At 45.8% G+C, this 22,636-nt stretch overlaps 1 protein-coding gene across 1 annotated transcript in view; it reads left to right on the top strand.

Moving 5' to 3' along the window:
* EPHA1 (EPH receptor A1) overlaps positions 1–22,426 on the top strand; it is a 32,090-nt gene extending 9,664 nt beyond the window's left edge. Inside the window, exons 3-18 of the mRNA XM_030471525.1 lie at positions 5,626–5,901; positions 7,523–7,913; positions 11,280–11,435; positions 12,350–12,682; positions 13,976–14,100; positions 14,204–14,363; positions 15,916–16,012; positions 16,822–16,877; positions 17,153–17,275; positions 17,379–17,564; positions 18,002–18,063; positions 18,444–18,653; positions 19,309–19,458; positions 19,881–20,074; positions 20,380–20,535; positions 21,395–22,426. Of these exons, the coding sequence (XP_030327385.1) occupies positions 5,626–5,901; positions 7,523–7,913; positions 11,280–11,435; positions 12,350–12,682; positions 13,976–14,100; positions 14,204–14,363; positions 15,916–16,012; positions 16,822–16,877; positions 17,153–17,275; positions 17,379–17,564; positions 18,002–18,063; positions 18,444–18,653; positions 19,309–19,458; positions 19,881–20,074; positions 20,380–20,535; positions 21,395–21,473 (2,754 nt within the window). The 3' untranslated portion in view covers positions 21,474–22,426. The remainder of the gene's footprint in view (positions 1–5,625; positions 5,902–7,522; positions 7,914–11,279; positions 11,436–12,349; positions 12,683–13,975; positions 14,101–14,203; positions 14,364–15,915; positions 16,013–16,821; positions 16,878–17,152; positions 17,276–17,378; positions 17,565–18,001; positions 18,064–18,443; positions 18,654–19,308; positions 19,459–19,880; positions 20,075–20,379; positions 20,536–21,394) is intronic.
* The last annotated feature ends 210 nt before the right edge of the window (positions 22,427–22,636 follow it).

Raw genomic sequence — 22,636 nt, 5'->3', positions numbered from 1 at the left:
CCCAGGTTCTCTGAAAATACTGGAAGCATACTTGACACACCATACAAAACTGTAACTCAAACCACATGAAGCCCTTTGCCTTGAGGAGAAAAAATTAATCACTTCCATTTACAATGGATTCTATGCAATGTGCAATATAATGCAAAAATAACATGAGAGCTAATATTTGCTTTATTGGCAATATGACTTGAGCCACGAGTTCTGAACTTTTAAGGTGAACCATCTGATTTTCCACTCCTGTCCTTTTTGTAGCTATTGATACTGTTGGTGGGTGTTAGCAAAATAGGTATACGCAAAACAAGTGTTCCAAAATAGCTAGGTGAAATGGTGGACTAGAGTTTCATTATCCCTCACTTAGTAGCTTCTGTTGTGACCAAAACTGTTTTCATGCAAGACCTTAATGTGGCCAGACAGTTCAGAGAATGAGCAGACAACAGATCCTGGGTTTGATGAACAGGTTCTGTAATCAATGCACTAGAGCCCTGCGGCTCACATTAGCACCTTATCTTCCTACTAGAATCTGAGTACAAGTTAAATTGGAAGGAGATGGCTGGGATCGAGACCTATGCGCTAGTGCCCTAAAGGACAAGTAATTACATAATGTAGTTGCTCCTTCCTGAAGATAATCAATGGATCATTGTGGTGAAAAAATATATCATCCCACCCAGAAAAATACTGCAGACAAATAAGCATCACTTCTGCTGTGTCAAAGACTCTGTGTTGATGTGATGAAGTCAAACTTCCCTGACCACTGCCAAACAATCAAAGAAATAAAAGCAGCCTCTTTGCTGTTCTCAGTTTAAAAGTTATAAGACTTATGAATTTAAATTTCTGGATGTCACCACACTTCATCATTATCGTCTAAATTGTCTTCCCCACCAGCTAAAGAACTTGCAAGACTATAGAGAAACTTTCAGTGCAGGGGCACAGAAACTTCATTCTGGAATACTGCCAGAACACCACTGTGGTGCTGCTGGTTTTGACTGGCTGGTCCAGCTTTACTTACTGACACATTTCTGTCACAGGTATTTCAGCTGAAGAGAAGCTGTTCATCATATCACGGCAGGTACCAACACAATGTCTCTATTGTCACAGTCTTTCCTCTAAGACACTAAGAATGTAATACAGACGAACCTGTAATGGACAACTGCCTTCAACTTTGAATGTATTCCAGGAAGGTTTTTCTGGTCACGGTAGCATGCAAATGCTACTATACAAAAGTCAAAGAGACTCCACAGGCAAAGGTGCTGTGAGGGGAAGGAGGCAGGAAGCATTCACCACTTGTGGTTTCAAGCTTGGCACACCAGTGATGTATTGGTGCTGTAAAAGATTGTGTCTTTGGGGCCCCATGATTTTTCTTCAGGACGAGATTTCATGGATTAAAATGGAACTCTGAATTCTGCTGCAAATTTGATGGGAAAGAGATGCACTTAGTAAGAACAGGTACGCTGTAGCTGGCTGTACACTCCGTGAGTCTTTTCATCTTAGTGCAACTCTAACCCAAAGTTAAACAAGTTACTGGCTTTCACTATATGAACTCCTAACTTTTCCAGTGGAGACGTGCATCTTAGTTTAGTAACTTTAAGACTATTGGCAAGATGTTTGCCTTGTTGTTGCCTTCTAGAAGTCTCTTAAAGGTATTGCTGTGCCTTTCCCTAGGGGTCTGCATGTCACAGAGAAGCCACTGTGCTAAGCTAATGTGAAAGCAAATGAAATATAGGTCACAGCAGGTGGACTCTTATCTGAAAGGAGACAGGCCAAGTCCCTGGCAAGCTAGAGATGGATACAGCATTACTGCTGCGAGTCACAAGCTCTTTTGACTCCAGCCTGAGCCTCATGATTTGTGATACTGTCACAATCTGCTGCCCCTGTTACAGGTAGACTAACTGTATTAGCAAAGATGAAATTTGTATTTGTTATCAGAAAAAAGTTTGTTGGGTTTGTTTGTTTTTCCCACATAACAACAACAAAAAAGACTACAACCAAAAGATACCACTTTTTGATGCCTGCAGAGCCTGAGACAGTAGCTCCAAGGAGACATACAAACTATCTCTGTTTCCATCTTATACCTTATGGCAGCTCCTAGGAAGAGTAGCCCACAGATGGGTGGAGGACTCTTGACACAGGCCTAACCTAGAGAAGTCTCATCTATAGACAAAGCAGAGTAAGCCTTCCTTAGGCTTCAAAGCTTCTAACTGTATAATCAGTTGAGAGTTGATCAAGGCAGATATTAAAAGGCATGTACCTTATCTTATCTTTGGATTTTTACTCAGCTGGCAGACTAAACCAATTTTGTTTACTGCAAGTATCTACTGGTGCCCTTCCAGAATGCCATTCAAGTCATTCTGAACTGCCTTCATAAAGACAGCTTGTCTCCACCACTGTTTTCTTGATATTGAATCCAACCTTGCAATAGGATGACAGTTGCCCTCCTTTTTCCTAAACTTGCAGTGTTCTGAGGTTATTGAGATAATACTTTTGCTTTGAGGTTGTCATTCACTTAACACTAATTGCTGTGCTGGAATTATTTTGCTCTGTATTATACCACCACACCAAGCCTTTGAGAACAAATCTCTGGAACTAAATGCTTGTGTTATTATATGTGTTCCTGAGAAGTACAGAACACCTCATGCTCTCAAATCCAATGCCTACGTTCTTACACTTTTTAGAAAATCAAGCTATTAATTTATGGCTCTCTCCTGAAAGCACTGGCTTTTGTTTTCTTAGCAACTTTTTAAGAACTCTAAAAGGTTTTATAGTTTAAAGACAGTTTAAACTTAAAAAAGAGTTTAAATTTAAGAGAGCTCAAAAGGAGTTTTAAAGAATGAAATTTTAAGATTTTAAGACTTTAAGAACTCTTTAGCTTGCTTGGAACAGGGAACTGAACTAGATGATCTCCAAGGGTTCTTTCCAACCTAAGTCTTTTCTATGATTCTGAATCTCATGAGAAAGTTTTCTGTAGCATCATAAACTCATAGTTCACTCACTGCTAAAATGAGGAAATCTGACTCACACTGTCCCCCACTTCTCCTGGAATAATGTTTTCCATCCTATGGTCAAACTGATGACTGGAGTAAGGATACAGTGTCTTGAATGAAATGGGTAGACAGCTGTATTATCAAAGGAGGTTGATTCAGTGTCATTGGCAGACAAACTAGAGAGCCAAGTAATTAATACTGATTGAGCCAGACCTTACCACACATTCATTAGAAACATTACGTTAAAAATCAGAGGCATACATTTGCTTTTGCAGCAGATTCTTAAAGGATGTGAGCCAGTTGCCTAGCAACTTCGCTCATCACCCTTTCATTGTGTTGTAACAGTTTTCCTCTAGTGCTTTGAATTTAAAAGCTTCACTGAATAACAAAAAGAAGTCACAAGCATATTTAACAATAGTTCTGTATTGTTAGTGTAAATAATATCCTCATTTTACTTCCTTTACCCATCAGTAATAGAGTCTGGAAAACCCAAGGCTGACTCCCTTGTTACTTCTTTGCACCACACTGCATGTGAAACTGTGCAATAGTCAGTGCTAAGCATCTTTGCCCTGAGGAGCTTCAGTCTGGAAGAATCTGGGCTGAGATGAGCTAAGAAATACAGCAGTTAGCAGCTGGATTTTTTCTGACATTTTTCTGCTGGAGTTGTCACTATTGAAAATGAAACTCTGGTCCTGTATCACTTAAGATTTGAAAATGGTCTATTCAGGACATGCATCACAATAGCTCATGTCTTTCGGTGAGACATGCAAAAATTGCTTTCTCGTGACACCTGTCTGTGGTACTGCCTTAGGATAAACTGCTAATGGAAACTTGTCTAACTCTTGGCCTTCAAATGCAATTATGCCTTTCCCATCAGCTTGGTGGAGGCAGACTCCCATGGAAAAATGCTTCTAAAAGACAATCCTAACATTGGCAGTTTCTTATGAAAGCTACTTTGCTCTTACTTTCATTTTAACTTCTTTTCTTCTCTTTCAATATACTTCAGGATGTGTTGTAAATTCACAATTTACAGAGGATTTTAAATGACATAGTGCAAGAGGTGATTTAAGTGACTGCCCCTTCTGGTTGATCAATTAGGATTCATCAGTCTGTTTCTTTCTCTTACTATCCTAAATCCTCTGACTTCCAGTAAGTGAAAAAAGAGTGCAGAAATATGCCAGATGGATCTGATTAAGAGGGTGGGGTAACACTGGAGATTAATTACATGGAATAAAACGAAACAAGAAGGGACACATAGATACCATCCACAGAACTTCTTACGAGGAGACTGCTATTACGCACTTAGGTGAACAGCTGGAATCAGCCAGATAAAAGCTTGTGCTATCACCAGGGCTTGCTAGCTTGGAGACAGCACTGACGGTAGTTTTCAGAATGAAATGGGGCTGCATAGAAGGCATGCTCTAAGGCATGGCTTAAATGCAGAGCCTCCCTTGGCACTCTGTGGGTCCACCTCTTGCATTCCACTACCAGAGTGACCTGGTCTGTGGGATCAGAAGCTAGGAGAGGGGCTGCAAGGTTGTGCTGTGAGTTCAGAAGGTGGTGGTGCTGGATGAATGTGACTTGACAAGCCTAGAGTAATATAGAGACTGAGGCCTTGTTTAAATTGCATCTTAACCTGGGGTGTGATTTAAAACCAAGATGCTTAAATTTGTGCAAATACCTATGTGGGCACTTGTTTCAATTTAACTTGATTAAACATTTAAAGCATAATGAGAAAGGCAGTCTTAGCATGGCAGGGAGAAAGGGATCTAAGTTATTTTCCCTGTGGACAAAACCTTGCTTTCCACCTTTTCAGTTCTCATGTGTGATTTACTCAAAAGTGAGTATTTGCATTTCATACCTGACCTGGTGAGGAAACAAAACCACAACCACATAAAATTCAGCAAAAGTGTACATTAAAATACGTATCAAACCCTATTAGAGTCAGACAAATCGTATCAGTGAGGTCACATAACCAATTGGGCCCATGTCCTCCTCCCTGGGGAAGATGTAGAACCTTGTAAGAAGTCAGGAAAATCAACTGAGTTTTAATAGCTAAATTAGGGCTTGCAAAATATCACACTTAAAGAAGTGTGAACTCCGCATTAATAAGTGCTTGCTCTAGAACAGTCCTTCTGCAGTTGATCTTCCCATTGTTCTGGGGCATCTTTTCTCTTACCCCAAAGTGCTGTACATTATTTTCAGGGGCAGATAATAGTCCTGATATGGTATGTCCTACTGTACACTTTGAATGTAAACAGTGGCAGAGAGAAGTGGCCAATACATGGGATCAGTGGGGCTTTTTCTCAGTCTAACAGATGGCAGTGTATGAAAAAACAAATTGCAACTAAGGTAGAATAAAGGGCACATGCAAGGGTCCATGAACAGTGGTTCCCTTCAATTTGGCATCACTCAGATCCTAATTACAGTATCCTCTTTGCTCCCTGTGTAAAGAGTTTAGGTAGATATGGGGTTCTAGATCAGATGCAGCTTATGCTCAGTGTAAGGGACCTTCTAGGTAGGCAGGCTTTGAGGCCTGAATGCTACATGAGAAATGATCTTTCAGGCAAGATTTTGTCATACTTGAAGCAAAGCTTGTTTCTCACATCTGTCTAACAATATGCGTTTTCTTCTACCCTGAGAGCAGTGGAGTGAAGTGCAGCAGATGATAAATGGTACCCCAGTCTACATGTACCAGGACTGCAGTGTGCTTTCCGAGGGTGACACTGATCACTGGCTTCGCACCAACTGGATTTATCGGGGTGAGGCAGCCTCACGCATTTATGTGGAGCTGAAGTTTACTGTGCGGGACTGCAAGAGCTTCAAAGGTGAAGTGGTAACCTGCAAAGAGACCTTCAATCTCTATTACATGGAGTCGGAACAAGATGTTGGGATCCAGTTCCGCCGCCCGCTGTTCATCAAGGTCTGTAGCGCTGGGGGTGAAGACTGAGTCATGTCTTTCGGCTTAAACTAGGTGTGTCCTGCTGGCTGGGGTAGGCCAGCAGAGCCAGCATCTGGGGAGGGGCATGGGTAATAAGCGTTGTCCTTAGAATAAACTTTGCCCCTATGCCCTCTGTGATGCTCAGAACAGTCTTTGCCACAAGAGGCACAAGAGTTTTCAAATGAGATCAGACCTCCATTCTATGCAAGTACTTATTTAACTGGAGACCACGTAGGTAAGGATTCTGAAGGGTTGTAACAGTGCTGGATGGTTACACCAATTTTTGGAAATAGTAGAGACCAAAGGAATTTGATTTGCCTTGAGTAATAAAGCAAGATTAGACCAAGTGAAGAACAGAATCCAGTTCAGGCCTCTGTGCTCTTGATCATTTACTCTGATTGTTACAAGATATAGGTTCTTATTTTCTAAAACTGGAGGTGATGGCTTGCTAAAATGAAATTCTCCCTTGCGTGAAAGTGTTTAGCACTGCTGTATTTTAATACTGTTTACCCCAACACATTGCCCTCTTGCCATGGAAACATTTGAATTGCAGAACAGGGAACCTCAGCTTTTTTGTAGAGGAAATTCTACAACTCATATTCTGTCCTAAATTCTGTCCTAAAAGAAGCCACTTGACTGCCCTTTCCTCTGCAGTTTAAATGGAGTGTGATGAAAATAAAGAACAGTAAAGGCCATCTCAGGCAGAGCAGGAGAATGTGGTAACTGATTCCCCTCCCTCACCAGTGCTCCCCCACCTCCCCTGCAGCCTACCACGTGAATTTGTGATACCTCCACAACTCCTAAACCTGCCTTATGATCCCACTGCCAGATAGCTGCTGTGCAGATCCTTTCATCTGCCATCCAACTACACGGAGTGGGTGGCATCATATAATAGGGAGGGCCTGCGGTCGAGAGGATCACTTAGGCTCTCCCTCTGAGAAGAAAGGCCACCCCACCAGGTGGCCAGGTGGCCTTTCCAGCAGGTCTTCCATATCACATGTCACAGACGCCTTTCCAAGCATTGAAAGCATCTCTTGTCACTCTCATCCTTTGTTTGTGGAAGCAATGGGAATGTAAGAGTGTGGGAGCATTTTTCACCCAAGTATCTACAGTGCTGAAATATGTTGTGTGCTGCATGAGAAGCACCTTGCAGTAGATAATCTGATCTGCATCAAATACAGCCTAGAAACAGGTGACTAATTCGCTGGTCAATTTAAAATCACAGCTCCAAGCAGTATTGTGATTTTTACTGCATACAATTTGTAAACAAAGAAAAATATCACAAAAAAGAGATTTCCTCCATTAAAGGGCTGTTCCTAAAGATCTCTGAGATCAGAGACCCAAAACATGGGGTACTGTATAAGACCAGTGAACGACTGCAAAGAAGTTGAAGAGATGATGGAAAGTATACATGCAAGGAAGGCTACTGATCCCATTGTTAACACCACTTCCAAATGCAAAGAAAGCATGCAATGTTTTAGAATCAGTTGACCATAAAGCCTCTTAAAGGCTTTAGTGTAAAAGAAGTTTGAGAGGCATGAGTAGCTCAGCTGCTGGTGCCTGCCTGGATGTTGAAGCCATTGTCTTTTTCTCTTTTGCTTAGCTCAACACTGTGGCAGCAGATCGAAGTTTCACCAGCAGAGACATTGAATCAGGTGCCATGCAGCTGAACACAGAAGTGTGCCCCATTGGGAAGCTGTCTCGCCGGGGCTTCTATTTGGCTTTCCAGAACTCCGGGGCTTGCGTAGCCATGGTGTCTGTCCGGGTGTATTACAAGACTTGCCCAGAGGCTGTGCGGGGCCTGGCCCGTTTTCCAGAGACGTTAGCAGGCTCGGAAGGGCTGACAGAAGTACCTGGGGTCTGCGTGGAGTATGCAGCTGAAGAAGAGGGCTCCCCTCCCCGGATGCATTGCAGCACTGATGGCGAGTGGCTGGTACCAATGGGCCGATGCCTTTGTGCTGTGGGGTTTGAGGAAGTCGATGGGAGCTGCATAGGTGAGTATGCACACAGCCATTGGCTGTACACCATGGGAGAGGTTCCAGGGGAGCTAGAGATCGGAGCATCTGTAAGCATAAAGTGGTATCAGCAGAGTTAGTGTGGTCTACCTCTCTCTTGCCTGCCCTCTGTGCCTGCCAGATATATCTTACACCTTCCCTCCTTAGCTTCTCTTTTTCAGTTGTGATTTTTCTCCTTGTGTCAGGTGTAAGACCTGCACACACCTCTCCACTCCCTCTTGGGCTTCATCCAGGAGCCTTCAGCTCTGGAGCTCGTTTTTGCGAGCTGTAACTGTGTGATTGACACTGACTCACTCAACAACTGGTTCCCAACCCTTAAATGGCAGCCTTGTTCTCTCAGGGCACATGGGTCAGATGCACAGAATAGCACACTCATCTGTGACTAGAAAGCTGAGAGCTGGGGCTGGGAGGGGGAACACGAAACATTTCTCCTCCGTGTCCCCTTCTGCTTAGACTGGGATGGCTCCTCTGCCATGGGAAATCATGTAAAGCACATTGCACAATACGTAGGTAGGTGCCTGGCTCATTTTTGAGGAAGAGCAATTAGCAAGCATAGGAGTCACCGGGTACTGGAGCCACAGAGCAAGCCAGGGTTCTTGGAGCAAGCAGTGCAGGGCTCTCCCATTGCCACAGAGGGCACAAAATTCAGCTGCTTAGAGCAACTTTGTGTGTTTGTCACAGGAAGAGGATACATGTGTCTTTTGGGGGGATACCTATTACTGCAGATTGGGAGGTAAAAGCACATCTCTGCTCTTGTTGTCAGAGCCATACGGCACATGGCTAAGGCATACAGAAAAAGGAATTCATGCACCACGCTCCAGGTCAGCAGATGCCCTGTCTCTCTGCTTTGTTCTGCCTTTGCTCCACTCCAAGGATCTGGTGCCTCCACGAATCCCCACTGCTTGGTGCTCGTTTCACTTGGGAAGCTGGTGAAGGTTGAAGCACAAGATCCTGCCTTCCTCCAGCAATCCCCTCACCTTGCACAGCCCAGCCAGTTTTTCCACTTAGGTGCTACAGAGCATTCCCCGCCCTCCTGAGAGCACTCCCCTGGGAAGGGGCAGGGAAGCTGTCATGTCTAGACAAGCCCTGACTGCTATCACAGCACAGGTTCATTCTACATCTGTGCTTTTATCCCACTCCGCCCAAGTACAGCTGCAGCCAGAAGTGTCTTTTGTAGAATCAGTAGGGGCTAGGGAGGTCTCACAGGAGAGGAAGGGAAGAGGGGAGAAGTTAACAGCAGGTAAGGAGAGGTCCATAGCAGTGTCTTATTGGAGGATGAGAGGAGAAGGTGAATGAGGGTTGCCTGTGGAGGATATCTTGGGGTCCCCACCCTCAGTGGAAAAGACCAAGCATTGTGCAAAGCACTGGGAACAATTCAGGTCAGGATAAAGACTGAGGTCACAGCTTCTACTTTGTCCTCAGGCAGAGAAGATCAGGCATTGTGCAAAGGACTGGGAACAACCCAGGTCAGGATGAAGTCTGAGGTCACAGCTTCTACTTTGTTATCAGAAGGACTTCTCCTTGAAACATGTAAAGGGGGACAGGATGGAGGAGACCTCCTGGCAGTGTCTTCTGGTTCAGAGTTTTGCCTTACGTGGGAACAAAAGCGAAAAAAGTAAAGCTGAACCCTTGCCTCAAACAGGAAGAGAGCCTGACCTCTGTTAGAGGACAGGAGGCAACACAAAGCCACCAAAGGCTGAGGTTCTACAACCAGTTCACTCCACCTCTCCCTGAATTCCCAGCCATATAAAGCTCTGCTGGGAACGTAATGGCTCAGCCATCCCATGATCCCAGAAAAACTCTGCCTGCCCCGTGCATTACATCTTGCTCTTTCAGCGTTGTAGACTTTGCTACTGATAAACCCTGAGCTCTGTGATTAACTTCCTCAAGCAATGTACCAATTTACCATGAACACGAGGGCTGGCTGTGCCCCTGGCCTGTGTTCTGGTTCCCTGATGGGCTCTGCAGGGTGGCAAGCGAGCCAAGCTCCATGTCAGCTCAGTCTGGTGCCTGCCGGCAGTCTCCTGATGAGCCCCTGCACAAACAAGGAGCGAAGGCAGGGCCCCAGCCCTCTCTGCCCTCTGATGCCTGGCGAGCAGAGCTGAGCGGGCCCTTTCCCAGCCCTGTTTTTCCCAGCGTGTCGCCTAGAGCGGCTGCCCAAGGCCCGGGGAAACCATGTGCCGCGGGCAGAGGAGCTCCTGGCTGCGCACCTCCGCTGCCGGAGGAGCCCAGGGCAGCGATGCGAGCCGCGCCCCACGGCCCCCCCGCTGCCGGCCGGCGTCTGCGGCTCCCACCCCCGGACCCACCGGGCGCTCCGGGGGAGGCTTCGCACCGCCTCCGGGGCGGGGCGGGCGCTGCCGGCTGCCCGCGGGGCCCCTCTCCGGTGCTGTGCAGCCACCTGCCGGCTGCTGCCGGAGCGGCGGCTGAGTGCGCCCTGGTTATCGCGGCGGGGGAGCCGAGGCGCCGGGCGCCGCCGCCGCAACGCCTTGTGCGGTCAGGCGGCGGCCGGGCCCCGGGGGCGGCGGGGCGGGCCGGGGGCTCCGCCCTGAGGCGCCGGTGCCGCTCCCTCTCGGGGCCCGGGGGCTCTCCCTGGCTGCCAGCGCGCCGGGCGAGGCTGGCCTGGGCTTGTGCGGCCCAGGCTGGATGGCCTCATGCCTGTTGCCCGCGGTAGCTGCCCCCGCGCTGCTCCCGGTCCCTCCCAGCGCTCCCAGAACCTGCCGCCGTGGTGCCCGGTGCTGGGTCGTGCAGGCAGCTGGGTGCAGCGCTGCTCCTGCACCGCCTGACCCCCTTCAGTTCACTCATCCAGACACAGCCTCGGGTGGTGTGACCCGGTCCAGCCGGCTGGTGCCTACCTCCTGGGTTTGTTCCTGTGCCCACATGTCACCCGTGCAGTTCCCTCCCTGCGCTCCCTCTTTGCTGGCTGTCCTGTATGAAGTCAGCAAGCAGAGGATTTTGAGGAGTACAAGGACTTGGAGGATCTTACTTATGGTGTGGAAAGCTTGAAGGGTAAAGTTGGGACCAGTCTGGGTTCATATTGAAGTCTCTGAGGTCGACCAGCTTCTGTTTTCATACAGTGTCTGTGATGAGTGACATCTCACTTCTTCAGTCTACAAGTCCTGTCAGCATTGCTCCTACCCTGAGTTTGCATCTCCTCTTTGCTCTGAGATGATTGGTCTAAGGTGACCTCCAGGGGTCCGTTCCAACCTGCGTATTTCTGTGAGCTAAGAAAATGGACGGAAAGCAAGCAGATAAAAGAGTGTTCAAGATACTGATCAAAGCCGGCAGGTGGTTTCCTGTTGATCTTGGTTTATTTTTGATCTTATGATTACTTGTTTCTCTTCACAGCCTGCCAGCGAGGATTCTACCGTCACTCCCTGGAGGCTAAACGCTGCCTGAAGTGCCCCCCCAACAGCTTATCCAATGAGTCAGGGGCTACATCTTGTTCGTGCAATGCAGGCTTCTACCGAGCGCCTTCAGAGGGCCAGAACATTGCTTGCACCCGTGAGTCACAGCTAGAAAGAAAGAACATTATCTGGAACAGTATCTATACAGACTGGGGGATGAAATTATTGAGAGCAGCCCCACAGAGAAGAACTTAGGGATACTGACGGGCAAAAAATTGAACATGAGCTGGCCATGTGCACTTGCAGCCAGAAAGCCAGTTGTTACCTGGGCTGTATAAAAAAATGAATGGCCAACAGGTCAAGGGAGGTGATTTTCTCCCTCTGGTCTCATGACACCCCATGTGGAGTACTACGTCCAGCTCTGGTGTCCCTAGTATAAAAGAGACATGGACCTGTTAAAGTGAGTCCAGAAAAGGGGCACAAAAATGAGGACTGGAACACCTCTCCTAATAAAAAAAGGCTGAGAGAACTGGGCTTGTTCAAGCCAGGAGAAGAGAAGGTTTCAGGGAGATCTTACTGCGGCCTTTCAGTACCTAAAAGAGGTTTATAAGAAAGACAGAGAAAGACTGTTTACCAGGGTCTGTAGTGATGGGACAAGGGGCAATGGTTTTAAATGGAAAGAGAATAGATTTAGATGGTACATACGGAAAAAATTTTTTACAGTGCAGGTAATGACACACTGGAGCAGGTTGCTCAGAGAAGCTGTGGATACCCTGTGTTTGTAAGTGTTCTAATGTCAGGTTGGATGGGGCTTTCAGCAAGCTGATCTAGTGGCAGGGGAGTTGGACTAAATGACCTTTAAAGGTCCCTTCCAGCCCAGATCATTCTGTGATTCTATTAACAAGGAGATGGGAGGAAGCAAAACATTGGGAAATGGAGATAAGACATCAGAGAGGGAGAGACTGGGGGGAACAGAGGGCTCCACTCAAAATGCATCAACAGATGGGAAACTGCCACGGTAGTTTTGGTATTAGCAACTGGATCTAATACTTTCTTTCATGCTTCTTGTAGGCCCCCCCTCAGCTCCCCGCAATGTCAGCTTCTCCCTTATTGGCACACAGCTGAGTCTGTGGTGGCAGCCACCCAGTGACCATGGTGGGCGAAAGGACCTGACTTACAGAGTCTTCTGTCAGCGGTGCCATTTCCTGTCATGTGAGCCGTGCGAGGCTGGGGTGGTATTCTCCCCCAGTGCTTCTGGTCTCACTAAACCTGCTGTGGACGTGGACGGCCTAGAAGCTTACACCAACTACACATTTGCTGTGGAAGCCCATAATGGTGTCTCAGGAATGGGACCTGCTCCACAGAGAACTGCTCCAGCTGTCTGGGTCGCAGTTGGACATGCAGGTTAGCAGAAGCAGAGAGTTCTTCCTGCTCATCAGGAAAAGGAAGAGGAATCTCTGTGAATGTTTAAGCTTTCTCCACCTTCTCCTTCTGTCTGCCACATGTGTTGGTATGGTATGATAAGGACTCTAAGGTACCTCTGCCTCTGGCATGTAAAGTCCATCAGTCATATTCCTTGCAAGTCAAAGCAGCAGTAATCATTACCCACCAAGAGCTATGAATCCACCAAGGACTTAACAGAGGTGAGGAGGATGAAGCCCTCCCTGTCATACACTAGCATAGTCCAGCCTAAGTATTGTAACCTGTGCGACAGGAAGAGCAGGGACTGTGGCATGAAATATTTCCATGACCCAGATATTGCAAAAAGTCCAACCAAACACAACAGTAACCCTGCTATAACAGAATACAAAAGAAAGGAAAAGAAAAGATAAAATAGAAAAGAAAAGAGAAAAGAAAAAAGAGCAGAAAAGAGCTTTGAAAGCATGGAGAAATGAGGATGTTAAAAACATGCAAGTTACGACACATTTCTGTAGTTTAGTTTCAAGCTGGCAAATTTGGCTGTCCTGTGAATAATTTCTAGAGTCCTGTGAAAGGTGATTTTAGAAAAGGGACATCCCAGTGCTCAAACACCCCTTGGTGCTTTCCTCAGGTTCTGATTTAGTGACAAAATATGACTTTTCTTCCTGATGCTATGTGGGGGCAGCACAACTCAGAGCTAGAAAAGTAGAGCTACTTTTGGCTACATCACCATTACCTGGTGATGATGAAGGACAAGGAGAGAACCCAGCTTGACTCTTCAGTCCTTGCAGGCTGTTGAGAATTATCTTCTTATTCATGACCAACATGCATTTGCAGTCAGCTGAAAAACGTTGAGCATTGAATTTCACTGTACCCTTATGAAATTGAGCTGCATTCATAAATCCCCCAGGATAGGTGTGTTACTGCTGCTGTAAGAACATAAAATCGTAACGTTTTTATTTCAAATTGAACACTTTCAGTGCAGGGCTGGATTAAACGTAATTTCTTGGAACACTGATTTTGTTCTGAGGGCCAAAGTTGTGCTTCCAGTGTTGGGATAGGAGCGTACTATTCACGGAAAGCAATTAATTACAACTGAAGGCCTCATTTCCCTTTCACCACAGAAAAGAAAGATGAGGGAGTGGCAGTGCCAATGAAAGTCAGTTCCAGTTGCATGGTATGACCAGAGAAGGAAAGAGACAGCTTATGGTGGAGAGAGGGCTTAGTTTGCATTATGTTTGTATTTCTTCCTGATGTTCTCTGTTCTATCCCCTGCAGCTCCGGTGACAGTATCCCAGTTTATCCTGACACAGAGAGATGACAGTAGCCTTTCTGTGTCTTGGCTTGCCCCACGGCAGCGCAGCCGGACCTCAGTGGAGTATGAGGTCATGTTCTTCGAGAAGGTGAGGCCGGCCTTATTTGTTCTTCCCCCTTTCACCCAAAGGGGTGGAAGTGTCCTCTTTGTTCAATGGGTATTTGTTACTTTACCCTGTTTGATTTCTGCAGGGAGAGGAGGCACGTTACACAGTGAAGCACCTTCTTGAGCCAAATGTCACTCTGAGAGACCTGCAGCCAGACACAGCCTACCTGCTACGCGTGAGATCCATCACACCCCTTGGGCCTGGGCCCTATTCCCCAGAGCAGGAATTCCGCACCCTGCCACCAGGTAAAGGACAGGCACTGGTATCTCATTTGGGGGAAACTCGGTTCTCCGTCGGATTGTATATTCATACGGTACACGGATGTCTTTTTGTGTTCTGCTAGCTGTAAGACACAGACAGCATGAGAACTCCTGAGTTCCTTGTCACCAGGGCCAAGCCTGTTGCTTTGTAAAAATGTAAAACAAGGAGACTTCTATCCCATTTCCTTGCTGTCATACAGAAATCCACTTGTACTTTGCTGTTAAGAACTGATAAGTCTCAGGTTTATGTGTTGTACTGGAAAATTACTTAACCAGCTCTTCATCTGCCCTAAAAGACATTTTGATTCTGGCTAATGTTTCTAAGTTTGAATGTTGGCAAAACGATTACTATATGCCTCGTTTTGTGTGAAAGTAGTGAAAAGGAGAACTCAGAGGACCTCACCACTGTTTTTTTCCCAGCTTTATCATTTCCACTGTATGTAGTCCTGACCCTGAATGTAAGTCTGCCCAAAAAGATGGTATGTGCTGCTGAAAAAAATTCTTCACCAAAGCACAAAGTGCAGAAGGTCAAGATGTTGAGGCCACAAGAAGACCTTTCTCCTATGTCAAAGAACACCTCATACAGGCCTCGCATTGAACCTGCTCTTTCCCTGGATTACCCAGAGTCTTTGCCTTTATCAAAAGTTTTCTATAATGGACCTTGCTCTCTCTTCATTCCACACATTCACAGATCCTCCTATTGACTCTATGGATAATTTTAGAAATAGATCTGTTGAAATGATGCCTTTAAAAGATTAGTTTTACTGTAATGGAATGAAGACATGGAAGAGAGCAAAGGCATACCTTAATGTCACTAAATAGTTAATGGTGTAAAAGCTGCTAAGGAGTTGTGATAGCGTGATTGGAATACAATTGAAAGATTGGGCTTTTTTGGCACTGGGAGCTTTTGGTAAGATTTTTATGAAGTCGCAGTGCCAAATGATGATGACATAAATTATCTTTAAAAATAGAATAACATCCCACAAAGGTTCTGTGGAAAATATATAAGTTAACATGTACCTTAGATGGTTTTGATTGTAAAAGAATGTGTTAGAAAATACTTTGCTCAAGATTCTGCTTTTTATAAAAAGAAAGTTGATCACCTCATCATACAAAGACAAAAGTATTTGGAATATGAAAGGGATTAAAAAGAAGTGCCAGTAAGGTTTCGTTTCATGGCAGTTCTTTTTTGATAATACTAGAAGAATTGTTTTGCTCGAATGGGCCAGGGATTTAGTGGAACAAGATTTGCAGGGAGGGACTTGTCATGGAATCTATGGAGGAAATCAGGCATAGGGGTAAATTACTCAACTAGAAGACCAAGACTGTAGATAAGAGTCAACCAGATACCTACCAGGAGGTACTCCATGCATATCCACAACAGTATGACAGGACTCAAATTTGGTGGCTCTGCTGCCTGGAAAACAAATGGCCATAGCTTGCCTAATACCATTGGCTGGAAGAAGCTGGTTGCTACATTCCAGACAAGTAGCTCTTGTCCTTTTACATGATATGGCTTTTCTCTTTCTTTCTGCAGACACAGGAGCTCTGTCTGGTGGAGTCATAGTCTCTATTATCTTTGGCGTTCTACTATTTATTGGGCTGCTTCTGGGACTTTTCATCTTTCGGCGAAAGTAAGTGTTGATTTTGGGTATTGCCAAAGGTATAGATGTAGGAATAGCTGAGCGATGGGAGCTTGAGAAAGGGAGGGAGGCCCTGGTTTCTTAGAGGATATTGGGTAGGTAGAGGTTAGAGAAGAATGAGTAAGACCGGTGTGCTGCTGCAAAATGGAATGAGTCTGAGTAAGTAATTTGGATTAGCAGGATTGGAGGGATTGATATGTCTGTAAGATAATGCTTGCTGCTGAGGACAGAGTAAAATGTGATTTCTCAGTTTTGTTACAATCCAGCAGTTATCATACTGTTATCATGACATAAATAAAAATATTGTTATGGTACAATCATTTCTATAGCTGCTGATCAATTAAGTGCACACTGCACTTAATGTATGCATACTTAATGTATGCAGTCATTTCAAACCATTTTCCATATACCATTACTTTAGTGGTCCTCTCCCCAGGTATAAAATTCTACTCCCTTTCTAAATGTCTGGAAAGCTGCTATTATTTTGTTTTAAGAATATCAGGTATTTCACTGAAAGTTTACAGAAAACATAAAATAAATAGAAATGTAATCCAGCAAGCAAGAAGGATGAGCAAAGCTGCCTGCCTGGAAACAAAGCTCCATTTCTAAATGTAAATGAAGCATCACGTTTTCTTCCTAGCTATACTCTACCAAGTAGGTGCAGTGTCTGGTTCCACTTTGGTCTGCATTGCCCTGAACTCTGTCCCTGACCAATTTTAGGGTAGACAGCCTGGAAGTCTTGCTTTTCTCTTTGCTATCTGCTGACTATTTTATTTTCATGACTGCTTCTTATGTTCCAGGCAGGCTCATCGGAGACAAGCACGCCCAGATTACAATACTTCAGGCTTTGACAGAGGTGAGCTTTAAGGGGTAGTAGAACTGTGGAGAAGCCTGGAATGGGTTGGAAGGAATGAAAAGAAACAGTAGTTCCAAAACAGACACTGGCATGGATTTTCTGATGTAATTTTCCTCTTCCCATAACAGCTCTAGCCTTCAGTGTATGTTTTGTAGATTTGCTTACTGCCATTGTCAGAATCCCACAGAAGCACCTCTGCTTCTGTAGCTTTGCCCTACAAAGCTTGTCCAAAGAGTTGACAGGTTAATTTGCTCTTTTGTTTTCCTTTACCACAGAGAAGGTCTGGTTGAAACCCTATGTAGACCTGCAACCATATGATGACCCTAGCAGAGGGGTGCTGGAATTCACTAAGGAGCTGGACGTCTCTTGTGTCACTATGGAGAATGTCATTGGAGAGGGTGAGTTACTTGTCGCCCTCACCATCTTTCAGTTCCTCCACACTGTTATTTTCCTTCCTATTCCTGAGTTCATCTGTGACCTTTTGCCTCTGGTTGTCCTCAGGGGAGTTTGGGGAGGTCTATCGTGGGACCCTGCGGCTCCCAGGGAAAGAACGTATCGTGGTTGCCATCAAGACCCTGAAGTCGACATATTCAGACTCGCAGTGGTGGAACTTCCTGCGTGAGGCAACAATTATGGGGCAGTTCAATCACCCGAACATTGTGCATCTGGAAGGAGTTGTCACCAAAAGTAAGAGTGTGTGTGTGTGGGAGAGTTCTGCTATGAGAGCAGAAACTGACACGTTTCTTGGGCCTGCCTTTGGAAGCTGTCAGAGAGGCTGTGCTGGGATAAGACAGGAATTGTCATGCTAGCCTCTGGCAGAGAATGAGGGAGGGAGGAGATGTACAGATTTCCAACAGAATCATGAGGCAGCGTTAGGAGAGGTCTTCTTGGGTTGGTGAGTGGATGAGAAGTTGGGGCAGTGTTGCTGTAAGATTCTATGTGTGACACAAGGAGGAATTCAAGATCATCGGGAGACATCTAAGGAGGGGGTCATCCAGCTGTGCCAGTGGAACAGGGATGTTGGTCGGGGTTGGATATGGTTGTCTGTGCTGAGGCAACGTGGAGAGCATTGAAAGGTAGTAGGAGAATTGCAAAAAAGCTGACACCTTTTTGTCTTCCTCAAGGGAGGCCAATGATGATCATCACTGAGTATATGGAGAATGGAGCACTGGATACCTTCCTCCGGGTGAGAGACTCCAATCTGTAATAGGCTTGTGTGTACTGCTGGCACTTGCACTTGACCTAGACCCTAAAAGAAGACCAGAAATAAGATCCAAACATCCACTTACTTTCTGCTCACTAACATTTCCAGTCTCAGCAGTTGAAGCTTGATGTTATCCAGTTTCCTCAGTGTCCAGAGTGCTGTTTTGGTAGTTGAAGTGCAGGTGGCTAATGATGACTCTGGAGACCACCACCATTCCCTTAGTGAGAACCTGTTGGGTCCTTTGGGCTGCAACCTTTTTACTTGTTCACCAGTGCCCACTTTTGCACGTTGATAAGGCTAGTAACTAGAAACCAGGCAGACTGAGGTCACTTGACCAGTGACTCTCTTTTCCTTCCATGCAGGAGAATGAGGAAAAATTCAGCCCTGTGCAGCTTGTGAGCATGCTGCAGGGAATAGCCGCGGGGATGACCTACCTTTCTGAACACAACTATGTGCACCGGGATCTGGCCGCTCGCAACATCCTGGTGACACGCAGTCTTCAATGCAAGGTGTCGGACTTTGGTCTCTCCCGAATATTGGAGAATGATGCAGAGGGAACCTATGAAACCAAGGTAATGCAAACCTAATCTTTCAGTATTGTAAATGAACTGTAGTTTCAGGGGCACCGGGATTCTGCCAGGTAAGCATAGCAGAATATCTTCACTATAGGGAACACCAGGGCGGGGGAAGATTTGGATGGAAAATCTCTGAGGAAACCCCATAATAAAACTCAAGGCACAGTGTGGATGATTCAGGTGGTAGTACTTTTCTGCTTGGAGACCATGTTGATTTTGTTTGCTAAGCGATTCAGAGAGATTGCAGTTTTAAAATGAGAAGCAAAATAAGAGGTCTAGCCTTTTGGACTCAGTTAACTAAATCTAGCCTTGAAGATAGCCCCGCTGTGACCAGGGATTTGGAGCAGCGACATCTACACGTCTCTTTCAGTAGCAGTTCCAGTGTTTCTAATGTCTGGTTGTCATTCAAGGTAGAGCTGTGGCTGGTGTCAGGCTCTTACTCCCATAGCAGTGGTTTTGTGTAGCATTCAAACAGAGCTTAAACTCATTGACTTTCCAAGAATGTTTCTTTCCTTTTTGGAAATTTCCCCAGGGATGGATACAAGTCACTTCAAGTGAAGTGGGCAGAGTCTTTGAACCACTTTGTAAGCTCCTTGCATGAAAACAAGTCAAGGATACATGCTGCATACACTATGTCTCTGCTTTTTCACAGGGTGGTAAGATTCCCATCCGATGGACAGCTCCAGAGGCTATTGCTCATCGGATTTTCACCTCAGCTAGTGATGTCTGGAGCTTTGGAATTGTCATGTGGGAGGTGCTGTCATTTGGTGACAAGCCATATGGGAACATGAGCAATCAAGAGGTAACAGACACTGAGCACAAGCGCTGATTTAAAAAAATAACCAAGGCATATAGGCCCAACTTCTGTAGATCTCCCTCAGCCTGCAGTCTGGATATTCTTTTGAGCACAGAACTACTGTCTCCCTCCCTGCTAAAAATCAGTGCAACCAAGTCAAGGGTGATAAGTGTTTGCATCTCTGAACCAAATGGGAGCTAAGCTAGTAAAGGATTGAAAGTATTCAACTTTTTGACATCCCTTAGGTGTCCTGATCCTTTGCTGTGCTGCCCAAACCCTACTTCGTACACATGTAATCTGCTTCAACTCTTCCCTGACTGCACTCCATGCAAGACTGTGAACTGCCTGCTCCCAGCCCCACAGAGGCCTCTGGCTCCTCTTTCACACTCTCTGCTCTTGGACAGATTTTTTCTGTGTCCTCTGTGCAGGTGATGAAAAGCTTAGAGGACGGGTGTCGGCTCCCCCCACCCGTGGACTGCCCATCTATCCTCTACGAGCTCATGAAGAGCTGCTGGTCACAAAATAGGCTGAGGAGGCCTCATTTTCAGGAAATCCGGGCACAGCTGCAACATTTCATCTCAAGTCCCCAGCTCCTCCGGCCTGTTGCAGACTTTGATCCCAGGTAAGCGTGCTGTCGCTGCAGGAGGAGAGGTTAACTGGGAGATTTTCATCTCCCTATCTCCAGCAGGAGGAGAGGTAGTGCTAGCAATGCAGGCTGACAAGAGGCACCTTGAATGCTCTGTGTGCAGAAGAGAGTAGTTGCCTCTGTCATGGCCATTGGCCTGGGCAGTCTGACCTCACTGTGCAGAGAGCAGATAGGTTTGCCTAGCCCTGGCAGAGAGCACTTGCCCTCTAGCTACTCTCTCCTCACTAATACTGGATATTTAAGGATGTTGCCTGGCTAATGAGGATTTTTTCTGTCTTTAGGGTAACACTCCGGCTCCCCAGCTGCAGTGGATCTGATGGGATTCCCTATCGATCCATCCCTGAGTGGCTGGAATCCATTCGCATGAAGCGCTACATCTCCAACTTCCGCACTGCCGGCTTGGACACCATGGAGTCCATTCTGGAGCTCACTGCTGAGTAAGGGCAGGCTAAGCTCCCACAGGGCATCTCAGGCTATGGTACAAATAGCTGTGTCTGTCCCTGTGCTAGCTGAACAGGCACTCATATTTACTTGGAAGGCTTCTTTCTATCCTTCTCTATATAGTTAAATGGAAGTGGACTGGCTTTTTGCCCTAAAAGGGAAAAATTGGTCCAGAGAATTGGGATCAGCCCAAACTGTGAGAGTAATTCCCAAACTGTCCACGCTTAGGACTTTTTAGGAGTCTGAGTTCATCTGAACTCACATCAGACACAAACAGCAAGGGAAAACAACAGATGGCAGACAGTTCTCTAACTTGACCATCTCCCTGCCTTTCTAGGGCTTTATAAGATCATTTTCTTGCCTTGCACTCCAGGTGGGCTACCCACCCATCAGCCAGGCACTGTTCTAGCATAGAGCAAAGTCCTTCTGGGCTCCTTAGAAGGACTCAGGCCAGACGCTTTACAACACAGCTGTGTTCTGTTATAGGGTTGGGGATGTAAAGCCAGGTCTGGCCAGGGGAGTTACATGGAACAAATGTGCACGCACAGACCTGCAAAAGGGTTGAGACATGGCCTATATCACTAACATAGACACAGTCCTGGTTTAATGGCAACACATGCCTAGTCACAAGGTGGGAGAAGACAGTTGACTGGTTGGGCAGAGGTAGCCAGTGAAGGGCAGGAACATCTAGAAGTTTCTTCCCTCTAGAGGAAAGGTAAGCATAGTAGGAGGTGCTGAGGGAAAGGAAGCTTTCTGAACTAATGCTTGATAATTGTTTCTGCCCTTATCCCCATCCCAATCCCAAAGAAACAAGGACAGCCATTCATTTTTCTTTTCTTTTCCCATTTCCTTCAGGGACTTGAAACAGATGGGAGTGTCACTTCCAGGCCACCAGAAGAGGATCCTGTGTAGCATCCAAGGCTTTAAGGAGTGATCAGTCATTGTTCTCTTAAGCTTGCTAAATGCCCATTCTTACCAGATATCACTTGGAATCATTCCTATGGCAATTGCTTCCAAATGAGTGACTGGGACAAGCAAAGCAAAACCACCAGAACTGAAAAAGCTCATGGGGCAACACCACCTTCTCTCATTTCTGTTCCACTTGCTTCAGCTCTACAGCAGCCATCAGTACGTTTCAGAGCACTGGTCTTAGAAACTGTCCTCGGCCCTGTCTTATGTAGTCCATTCTGTGCAGCACTAAGAAATCCCTGTAGTCCACATACTGGAGTTTCAGACTTTTGGCATATCACATGGAAACAAAGACACATACAAAGCAGGTTGGGAGGGAAGGGTGGATAATGTTTTACGATTGGAAATAAGAGTTCAGATGGACTGGGACATTCAGGGAACATGCACAAGGACCCAGACATGTAGAGACTGGGCCCATTCACTCCCTGGCATACATCCCATCTCACTTCAGCAGCCTTCTCTCTTCCTTATTTTACATCAGGAAGAAACTATTCAGTCTTTCATAAGGCTGCTGGTTAAAGGTTATATTTTTAATTCAACCATTCTTGCCTTAAACAGCAACTCCTGGTGTACTTCTTTTGAGGAGAAGTTGGGAGTAGCAGCTCTAACTTGTATGATCACGTAACCTCAGCATGTTGCTGTTTTGCACATGCACACTTCAGGGGGGAAGATTTAAATCTTCTCGACCTGCTTAATACTTTTACTTGTGCCACAGACATAAAATCCTCTAGGTACCCATTTTTCTCTTCCCCTTTTTAAAAGGGAATAGACTTGTTTGGCTGGGTAGGGTATCTGTAACAGAAAAATGTGTAGGTGGTCTGTCTTATTCCTTCTCTGTGGAGGAAATGTTATTATTTATCAGAGCTCAAGACACATAGACTGTAAATAATATTTTGTAAATAAACCTGTGGCAGAGCAGGCCGTGCTGGAGTTCTCTGGCTTATTTCAAACATGATTGGAACCTTTACTTTAGCGTATATAAGTTCCAGCAGGGTCCTTACACCCATGTTGAGTTGTTTGAGCCAATGGTCTTCATCCATTTAACTGCAGATTCAATGTGGCAATGTGGTTGCACTAGGATTGAAGGATCCATATACAGCTAGTCACCTCAGACTTTTTTCTCCAAAT

Source organism: Strigops habroptila, chromosome 2 (assembly GCF_004027225.2).
Source record: "Strigops habroptila isolate Jane chromosome 2, bStrHab1.2.pri, whole genome shotgun sequence".
NCBI classification, from domain to species: domain Eukaryota; kingdom Metazoa; phylum Chordata; class Aves; order Psittaciformes; family Psittacidae; genus Strigops; species Strigops habroptila.
The sequence above is the reverse complement of the archived record's forward strand: the minus strand, read 5'-3'. Positions and strand labels throughout refer to the sequence as shown.